At 40.2% G+C, this 10,160-nt stretch overlaps 2 protein-coding genes across 2 annotated transcripts; both read right to left on the reverse strand.

Moving 5' to 3' along the window:
* Window positions 1-628: 628 nt before the first annotated feature.
* Window positions 629-5,130, reverse strand: LOC146161051 (uncharacterized). The gene is made up of 7 exons (XM_083385074.1): window positions 5,030-5,130; window positions 4,706-4,872; window positions 4,263-4,393; window positions 3,204-3,489; window positions 2,253-2,451; window positions 1,571-1,867; window positions 629-860 (listed from the first exon to the last, which is right to left on the reverse strand). Exons 1-7 carry the CDS (start codon window positions 5,128-5,130, stop codon window positions 629-631), a joined length of 1,413 nt encoding a protein of 470 aa, XP_083241200.1.
* A 1,071-nt stretch (window positions 5,131-6,201) lies between these two features.
* LOC146161052 (NXPE family member 3-like) lies at window positions 6,202-8,531 on the reverse strand. The gene is made up of 3 exons (XM_083385075.1): window positions 8,029-8,531; window positions 7,517-7,774; window positions 6,202-7,186 (listed from the first exon to the last, which is right to left on the reverse strand). The coding sequence occupies exons 1-3, from the start codon at window positions 8,529-8,531 to the stop codon at window positions 6,202-6,204; spliced, it is 1,746 nt and encodes a 581-aa protein (XP_083241201.1).
* Window positions 8,532-10,160: the final 1,629 nt, after the last annotated feature.

A 10,160-nucleotide genomic window follows, 5' to 3' on the forward strand; every position in this document is an offset into this window, starting at 1 on the left:
GCAATTTTATAAACATATAGTAGGACGTTTTTTTTAAAGGTTTTCGGTTGAAATGAGTTTTTATACAATTGTTCAAATTGTAGCTTAACTTTAAGTTCGCGCAACCAACACGCATGACGCATGTGGTTTTCATATTGTATTGTTTTTTAATGTTCAGTGTACATTATTACTAGTCTATATTTATTATTGGGATTAGACACTTCTCTCAATCAGCACTGCATTAAAATAATGGCACCGTATAGTTTACAATTCCGGACGCCAAAACGAAATGTTTTAAAAATGTCAGGACTGTATAAAGATCTTCGCCACATTTTATCACAAAGGTTTACATGAAAAATCTGCGACTGTTTTGCTGTCGACAATCCAAATTATGCGAATTTTTCAAATTCATGCAAAAATGTATTTCCATTTTTCAAAAAAGCATTTTGAATTCACATAAGAAATAATTATTGCGTGTAACAAGGTTCTTCAAAAACGTACATGGCAAAACAAGCAAAAAGTAGCAGTAAGGACAACAAAATACTCTGGACACTCACATGTCGTTCCCTTTATGCAAGAAAAACAAAACACAAAACTGAATTTCTGTAAGCGTTTCTAAAGCACGCGAAGCGCTGCATCTAAGCTACAATTAAACCCAATGTTGTTCGTTGCGCAAAAGCGGTTGATTGGGATAGGTGATGCCGGGAATGAAGTACTCCATCCAATGGGTCGAACCGTAATCGAAGTCGTACGGATCCCACTCCATGGTAATATGTAAAGCAGATCGCTCGGGCCCAGCAATGGTAGCAGGGCGTCGTCTTGGGGACCGGCGCATCAAACTCGGGTGGTGCGCGAGGGGTTGCAACAAAAACGGAGGTTTCCTTGAAATTATTCGACAAGAGGGAAGTATTACAATCTCGGAAATCAGTATTTTTCGTGGCGTTAGGGCAGTCTTTGTCAACCTTTTATAGCTGCATGGCGGCACCCCTCAGAAATAATAAATATATTGCAGCACCCCTATAAGATTTTTTCGTAGGTAATTCACTACAATATCACAATAAACGGATTTGGAACAACGCACATCAACTCAACACAACGTAAGAAGTTATAATTGAGTTTATTCCACTCTAATCTTACACAAAAAGTCTAAGAGTTGAGCTAAAATCAGATTTTTAAAGATTACCAAATATGTCGCGGCACCCTTGAGCATTAGAAATGGCACTCCAGGGTTCCGCGGCACCCCGGTTGAGAACCACTGCGTTAGGGCTTTAAGCAACAGTTTGTTTGGTTGCTCCAAAAAGGGCGACCGTATTCCTACTTTTAAGTCAGTGCCAAGCTACGTTTTTAAAGTTCGGCGGTTTACTTCGCCGCGTGAATATTTGATTGGAGTCTATTTTTTTTACAGGGCGTTAACTTTTCGCAATTACACTATTACAATGTTCCAAGCGACTAAAATAACACTTTGAAAAACTAACTTAGCTTTATGACGGAGGCAAATTCGTATGTAAATAAAAAAAACGAATATCCACGCGTTTTTTTTTATGTCAAAGGATAAAACCGTACAGATAAAACGTAATGAAGCATTACAAACCCAGATGTTTTGCTAGCATCAGCCTGGTTCAGAGAAGCAGCCAGATTAATCCGCGGACTCGGCCTTCTTTTGTTTTTGCCCCTTGTCGATTGACCCCGTGTATTCATCGATCCCGGCAAGGGACCGTCTCCCCTCTTTTTTTGGAAATGGGTGACGTTCATACTCGAGTAGTCAGACGAGACAATTCTCATTTCAACCCCTGCGCTCGCTCCAAAGTCGCTGTCGAAACCGGGCCCGTCACTGACATCACTGTTTAAAAACTTATTTATGAGATATGGTGCAAAACGGCGTATAGCGCTGACCGTTATTTACACAAGAAGCCCATTTTAACTGCGAAACGCCGCAAACTAGACCAGAACCCTTTTGAAGATCTATCGGCATTTTGAATTTTCCTAGAATCCTATACTTATAGACGGTTGTATAAGACATTGCCGAGGTTTAAATGGCACTTATGGCCTTAGCTATCGGGTCTTAAAGCTCTATCTAAACAACAAAAGATCCTTGGCCCCTATTTTTCTATAAATAAAAATACTTTACACAGACAACAACTCGGTGTAGGATACGTTTGCATTGCTTAACAGGAGGCTAACCTTGTTATGAAAAGCGCTCGACGTCACTGAAATATCACAAATGAAATGTACATTTCTAGATTATTATATCAAACTAATACCCGGGAAGCAGCCTGTCGTTGTCGACCACAGTACACGGGATAAGGCTATTGTTGTTTAAAAGCTGGCCGCCCTCGAACTGAGCCAGATACTCAGGCGGACATTGCAAGTAGCCTTCCACTGGTAGCTGCTGGTCGTTACCCAAGAAGACCGAGTCGTCACTTGCGTCGCTGTATTCCGGATGCTCGCGCAGACTTTCCAAGGGCGTTATGCCTAAATAAACAAAATTATTATTGAACCGAGGTTTCATGTGACATTCGTCTATCTACATTGTTATTACGGATTGATAAAGTCAGGACAAATTGTACTGGTAGTTTTTAGGCTTTGCGTAACAGGCAACAAGTATATTTTGCGTAACAGGCAACATAATATACAAAAATGGGTATTTTTTTTATTTTTAGCTATTCCACTGATTCTTGAACTCAGTACCGCGGTACATTTTAGAAAATATATTTTTTGTGTTACAAATAGGCTTACAGGAAACATTCAATGCAACATTAAATACACCCCTCAATATAACCGATGATATTGTGGTTATTACCTCTTGTTCGATTGTCAAGTTATAGTAATATAATTGTTTTATAGATAATGTGCCTCGAAAATTATTTGATTTTCTAAGTGCGCATAAAGCCAAAAAAGATTAACAACCACTGGTCTATACTATTTAGGTAACTATGCACTTGATTTGCTTTTGAAACAAGGAAACTTTTGTAATTTAAGTGTAAAATATTTTAGGTAGCTTACTGCAAAACGTATATGCGGAAAAATATACGAAATTTTGATAATGAAATGAAATAATCTTTACTAATTTGCGTATTATACTGTGTCCAATACCCGCGTCACACGTATACAATTTATGACGATTGATTGCAATATACCCACTACAAGATCTTGTGCGAGATGACATAGTGCGGGTCGTACCAAGGATTCCAACGCAAATTGAAAAAAAGTATATTTATAATTACCTGATAAAAACTGGCTGTTGACCGAATTGGGTGGCGCGTCCAGGGTGGCCATCGTAGCGTCGTTGTGCGTCACAGGTCCCGGCACAGACATTTCGTCGTATAGTTGCTGCTGTTCATGCTGGTGGCCGCTTGTCGCGTGCGGCGCGTCGTACATCGTGTCGCGCGCCACCGAGTCGCACCGACTGGACGCGACAATGCTAATGGGGGCGCTGCGGAGCGAAATGGTGGACATCTCGGGGCAATCGAGGATTTCCACGCTGTTGCTGACGCACTGGAACCCTGAAGGCTTGGGAAATCGTGAAGCATGTAGGCAGTTTAACACAGAATTATCAATCGAATAATAAACTATTAATTATAAATGTTAGTTAAGTACAAATTGAAAATATTTTAAAACCCTTGAAAATTGATAAGAAACAAAGTATTATCATATTAACTTACCTCAAGCTACTTCCTACATAAAAATGGTATTGCAAACCATATGACGGCTCTTATAAAATTAAACCGCCATTCAAGTATCCCTAGAAGTTTTTCCGTGGTCCCTTGTGGGTTAAAGAAGCACAGGTCAAAATTCACCATAAGTACCTCACGTTTTTACGTGTAACGTCCATCAACTAAGTACCGTTATGAAACTATAAATATAGGCCTATATATATACAAACTGTAAATATATAAAAAGTAAAAGCTAAATTTGAACCCCTTCCTTCGATACGCTAGATTTATCTCACAAATACTTTGGTATCAGAAAATTGATATATAAATTCCAGCTACGATTTGCTATTCAAAGCAGTGATTTAGTACTTCAAAGGTTAATTTATCAACACATATAGCCAGTTAACAACTACAGGCAACTAAATTTATTACGACGAAAGCAAATTTTATCATATAAACCTGAAAATATTTTTGAGCACAGTAATGGCATCATTTGGTATCGAATCGGACGACTTTTGTCAAAAGTATCGGTGTCAAAATTAAAAAAAAATGTTCGTATCAGACATTCCTAGTGTTTTTTAAATGCTCGCCTAACACAATTACATGTCACATATTAGCAACCAAACGTACCTTGGTTTCGGTGGCATTTTGTGCGTCGATTGCGAACCGCTCCTTGGAAGCGGTTGACGTGCAAGCAAAAAATGTTGGGTCACTTGCCGCGGTGGCCACTGATCGGCGCTGCTCGTATTGACTTGCTGCATCTGTACAATTATAAAAAAGGTAAGAAAATCATGATTTTTGCTTCACCAAATTCATTTACACATTTAATACAGAACTGAGTTTAAACTTTTTAAACGTATGATAAAGGCTAATTTTATTTGTGTTGTCCTGTCGTTCAGAAATACTTCAAAGTATAAAGTTTTGAAAATTATTGTAAAAAAACACTTTTGAACGGATTTTTAACACATATTTAATAGAGCTAAGTGGGTGATAGTGTTCTTTACCACGACAAGTTCGATTGCCGATGACAAATAAGACCTTTCTAGTATCCAAGCGGCAAGCATTTGACCCACCTGCAGTCGTGCCTTTGTTTAGCGGAGGCAAGGTTGGTCGCATGGAACGTTGCGAGAAGGTTCGAACCGGTTCGATCCGGATTTGTTGCTCGTTGCGTCGTCCACCTCTGCTCATGTACACGATAGGCGGCGCTATGGTTTCGTACATCGATTCTTCAAAATTAAATCTGCAAAACGTATATACGGCATAGGTGTTGCACGGGCTTCGGTAAGGGGTCTGTTTCATAATTTTTTTACGAAAAAGCTGCTTTTGCTTGAGGTATGTAGTCTATAAAAACACGCAATTTCAAGACAGCTATGAGGAATACATTTTTGCCTTATTACCTGTTGGTGAACGATTTTCTGTGTCCTCTTCTTTTGAATTTTTCGCTTTTGCTTTGTGACGAACATTTTGCGCAAGACAGTGAACTCATTTTGCTTCCCATGTTCCTTTGCTACTCGAATTAACTGCATCACTATTTTCTCAGTTACCATTCGCCCTTATCATTGCTTTTTTATCGCAAGTGTGCATCAAAAATTCTGCAAAATATGAAACACCTTCACAGGAAGCCGATATTTCTTTCGCAGTTGTGTTTATTTTGTAACAAAATTTGTTTGACTGTTTACAAAAACAGAGCCTAACTTTTCCCTCTATCAGATGATGGGTGTTTATTGTAAGTTTATAACCCCCAAATATGCGTCAGCAAAATATATCTTAATAATCAATTTGACGGCCATAAAAGCCGCTCATCAAGCTGACTCCAACAGTAAAGTTATACCTCTTCACTACCTTGTTCATCGCTCAAGTTGGCAGCAGAAACTGAACCGCTCTCAGTTCGAAGGTGTAAGTCAATTGCAACGTTGTCTGATAAGAAATCACGAGACACGTTGAAACCTTGGATTTTTGCCCGAAGCCGTCTCTTCTCAATTTAAATCTGCTACCCAATGATATTATGAAAAGTAGTTCTTGTAGACTTAAAAACCGTAAAAAATTTTGACGTAAAGATTTTAGATACACGAAAATCGCATTAAAAGTGACGAAAGGGGCTTGTTGATTGTTTTGACTAACTAAAATAATAAGTGTACCACTAAACCGTTTACATTTTCAATCGCTTTTATTTTTTGCTCGTTCCAGACCTTTGGTGCAAAGTTATTACATTCTACACCCATGTTTATCATATTTATATGACCGGGTTTAGTAAACGGCGACCGTAAAACCTCGAAAAGCCCGTTACAAAATGAAACAAAATGCTAGGTCTGTTTTTTTATTCTGCACAACTTCAAAGTTCGACAAGTCGACGTCTATTACAACACTTTTTTGTAGGTGAGCGAAGATTTTCGTTAAAAGTTTGTGAAACACCAGTTCAGCCCGTAAGTAGCAACCTTGTACCAAGTTCTACGAGACAAATACTTAATGAAAGCGTGTATATGACAGTAACCGAAGCCCTTTGAGGCATACCTTAAGCAAGCGAAACTCGAAAGGTATAAACTATACACAAATGCCAAAAGGGGTGGGTTCAACACAGGTGGGACAGAAAGAGGGCGACGAAATCTCCCACGGTTTGCGTGTCGGCGTGCATGCTCGCCTGCGACCGACATGTCGTCATGTCCCATGTGTCAATCACCGTGACGTAGGACAGATCGCGGAAGACGCGTCGCAGAACGCGATCGGCGCGCAAGTAGTACCACTCGCTTACTATGCCGGGCCACGTGCCATCGAAGCGAATGTTGCCGCGCAGGAAAACGGCGACGTCTGGCCGGCGTCGATTCAGAGCCACGACGGCCGCCTTGATGGCGTTGGCTCGTTGCAGCAGATGGACCGGGTCGTATTCGAGGAAGTGCGCGCCGACGTTGAGCACAACCGCAGCGTCACCGTCGCCGATGCTCGCCAGACTTGCAACAATCGACGGGTGGCTCTCGGGCGGACCCGGGTTGTTGAAGCGGTTGCCGTGGCCCTTGTAAAAGAGTCTTGCAACGCCGCGCGCATCCACGCCAAACCTTGGCATCGACCAAAAGCGTCGCGTCAAAGGCGAGTGGACGTCCCTGAGGTCGAGAGCCTTGGCCAGCCCGGAAACGAACCACTGGCGCATTGTCGAGTCGCCGAGAAAATGGACCGACTTCTCTTTCAGGCAGCGTTTGGCGCCCGAGATGTCCTTCACGGAGTTCTTGCAAAGCAGCGAGTGCCAGACGTTATCTTGGTAAAACCCGGTCGGAAGGTTTCGGTTCTCATTGTTATTTCCCAGAATGCATTTCGGCAATTCCAAATCCTCTGGCTTCTGGCCAACTTCTGACGTAATAACGTGCGAAGCACTGTCCTTAATTGGAACCTTCCAGTTTACCTCGGATGTGAACAGCGGATGACTTCCCAACTCGAACGACGAGAGCGTAAGTCGCGGCAGGTTTGTGACGTCATCGGGGCACGTCACGTTGTCGGGATTGGTGCAAAACCAAGTGATGCCCTTTTCGCGACTCGAGAAGTCGCAAACAGGGCCCGTATAATTTCTGCAACATATTTTTGTTTTAAGCGTTAGTTAAGATCCCCTTATGTAAAGCTACAAGTTGTCATTTTATCGATATAGATTTTAAACAACCTAAAGTAAGGTAATTCGACCTGAGTCTATTTTGCTGCTGAACATTTCTAAAATAATTTAATTTACAGAATCGGAGACAAAGGATTTTAGGTCCATAAAATCCGTTTAAGAGTAACTTATTTTGTTATATAAATTTCGCCATTACACAAGCATCGCTCCAGCAGTTTGACGCGGAACCACGAATAGGTCCTCAAAACGCCTTTTTTAAGGCAATTATATATATATATATGAATATATATACATTAGTTTAACGTCGCAGTCCTGTGCCGGTCCAGTGTCGAACTTGCAGCGAGGACCGTAAACTTGGTTCGTTAGCGTGGCTGTCCTTTCAACCAAATCTACCACAGCTTCGCTCGGGTGAATGAGTGTGACTTCGAAGACACTTCTTCCGATCCAAGGCACCACGGTTCTAAGCTCGTAAACTCCTTCTTGTTCGTAGGAGATGATGCAGGAAACAGAATCATCAGTCGCGCTTTCGTGTTTATCCAGCCTCACAAGTCTTAAAAAGTAATACACCAGTATATAGTTTACACCAGCGCTCCATACACAAACAAATGCTAAAAAACGTCGTCTAGTTAAAAGAAATGTTTTTTGAAAAGCTTTAATGCAATACAAAATTAAAAAAAATTAAATCAGAAATTTAGCTATGGATTGAAAAAAATGATTATCGCTGACCTGTTGGTCAATATCGTTACCAAAGTATAGTCATATCAAAATATGTAGCATTTTTAGATAATTGTAGCATATTCCTACCTTGCTCGAAAATGATCACCGCCGTAGGTTTTCAGTTCGCCCCTGAAGTTTCTGGTTTGAATATATCCGCGAACGTCCTCGCCAACACGATAATTGGTCTTTTCCAAGTGAAGCGTCGTCGACTTGGGGTCGGTCGTTTCGGCAAGCGGAACCGGCCACTTTATTGAACCGTTTTCTATGTTGTCAAGCAAGTCCTTTAGATCAGGAAAGAGCTCTCTCCAAAACGCTGAGCCGAAAGTCGGGTCGACGTCTGGCAGTGGAAAAGGTGGCGCGCTAAACGGATCCGGAATCGTTAAATTTTCTGTCTTCGCGTAAAGCAATACTTCAGCTAGAAACTTTTCATTATTTTCCATAAGCTGCGTATCGTCCAGATGGACTCCATTAGATTTATCTCCATGGCTGATAGAGTAACGATGGGCCACTCTCGGCCAGTGAGTCAGCATGAACAAAGACGCAGCTAATTCCAGCAGGAATATTACAAGCAGTATATTTATTTTTCTCATTCTTTGGCTGTACAGAAAGATGGGCGCTGGTCTAGAATCCTACCACAGTTCTAAAATCAACGCAAAAAATTTGAGTTAGCATGCGGGTTAGCGTTTGGGTGTGGGTGGGTCAAGTATTATTATATTCCAAATTTAATAATAATACTTGACCTACCTTAACCCAAACGCTAACCTGTACCCTAACCCAAATGGTGTTTCGTTGTGGTAGGATTCTAGACCAGCGCCGAAAGATGTGTCAGCTTAATGCTGCTTAATGAAGTTAAGTTCGGTCGAAGAACAACCGCAAATGTTTCCTAAACTGGTTGCCGTGAGAGGGTTAAGTATAGCGAAAGCTTCGATTTCGTTTTGCAAATAGTGGGTTCAAAATAGTCCAGCAACACGCTAAGAAAATTCATGCTTGCCCAGAATAATGTTGCTGATAAGCTGACTTTACCAACTGTTCTGGCTAATTTTAACATAACTTAAACGCGAGGGCTACATCTAAATTCTTAAATCAATATATAGTTATAGCAACTATAAACTCTTTCTCAATTTAATTTCTAAGCCTAACTTTAGGTAAAACAAAAATAGTACGGTACTCGAGAAAAGCAAAAGGTTTAGATTTAATATCAACATTCAATTAACGACTACACTTTTTACACCTAGGCGTTGTGACAAAACAATGGCATTTAAACGAACACAAGCAGCGCAATAAATTACCTTGAAAAAATATTATTTTTGATTTTTGTCGTGAAAAAGAGTACTGAATAGAATATATACCTTAATATAATAACAAGGTCGCTGATTTTACCGAATTGTAGTAGACAAACTTAACGACAGAACATAGGGTAACCTACCAAGAATATCTCGTTAGCACACATTTCAAAACCATTGATTGTCCGCACAGAAAAAAAAATTAAAAAAAGGATTTTATGAGAAGAACAGGGCCTTTGAAGATTTATTAAACCAAAAATCAATTTTGTTTTAGCCAGCCGTGTAATAAACGGAGAGATGTGATTATTGAACGACATAGAAACAAATTTATATATCGTTGGTTTAATTTTATATGTTGTTGGATTAATTAAACTCTTTATATGTTGTTGGTTTAATGGCCTCGCAATTGTACACTGCACAGTGCACAATAATATTTTCCGGTCGTCATTTTTACGAAAACAGGAATTGTTTGGACAACATGTACATCCTTCTATAAGTTTTAACATCAAATACAGCGCAGGCTTTCGAAGCTCTTTACAACTACTAAACAGACCTTATAAAAAGGATTGTTACCTAGGCCTATTTGGAAATCTTGCTTTTAATATTTTTGTTTATTAGCGAACGCGTCGCATGTGCAAACATGTATGGAATTATGGAGCAAGTTCTAGCATAGTGGTTCTCAAAATTTGGGTCGCGGGTCAAAAATGGTGAATCAACCTGCGCAAACTAACTTTTTTCATTTCATTTTTCAAGTATTTTCAATTCAATCATGACTGAAATATTGCATCATACGCATTTCATGTGGCAACCAGGATTATTACATATTAAGTGGTTTTCTGAACGTTTTGATGGCAGCCAGCTTCAGTAGCTGCTAAGGCTGGTGTAAGCGGTAGCCGCACAGTTACTTTATTAATTTTTTTAGAAGATTATTCGGCA

This window comes from Ascidiella aspersa, chromosome 3 (genome assembly GCF_963924565.1).
Source record: "Ascidiella aspersa chromosome 3, kaAscAspe10.2, whole genome shotgun sequence".
Classification (NCBI taxonomy): Eukaryota; Metazoa; Chordata; class Ascidiacea; order Phlebobranchia; family Ascidiidae; genus Ascidiella; species Ascidiella aspersa.

Excerpts from the sequence above, each read along its gene's own strand:
- LOC146161051 (XM_083385074.1), bottom strand. The coding sequence starts at position 5,130 with ATGGGAAGCAAAATGAGTTCACTGTCTTGCGCAAAATGTTCGTCACAA. Across the intron at positions 3,490-4,262 it reads AAAATGCCACCGAAACCAAG|CCTTCAGGGTTCCAGTGCGT; the intron begins GTACGTTTGGTT and ends CGATTTCCCAAG. Across the intron at positions 861-1,570 it reads GATGCTAGCAAAACATCTGG|GAAACCTCCGTTTTTGTTGC; the intron begins GTTTGTAATGCT and ends AATAATTTCAAG.
- LOC146161052 (XM_083385075.1), bottom strand. The coding sequence starts at position 8,531 with ATGAGAAAAATAAATATACTGCTTGTAATATTCCTGCTGGAATTAGCT. Across the intron at positions 7,775-8,028 it reads GGTGATCATTTTCGAGCAAG|ACTTGTGAGGCTGGATAAAC; the intron begins GTAGGAATATGC and ends TTACTTTTTAAG. Across the intron at positions 7,187-7,516 it reads GACTGCGACGTTAAACTAAT|AAATTATACGGGCCCTGTTT; the intron begins GTATATATATTC and ends AATATGTTGCAG.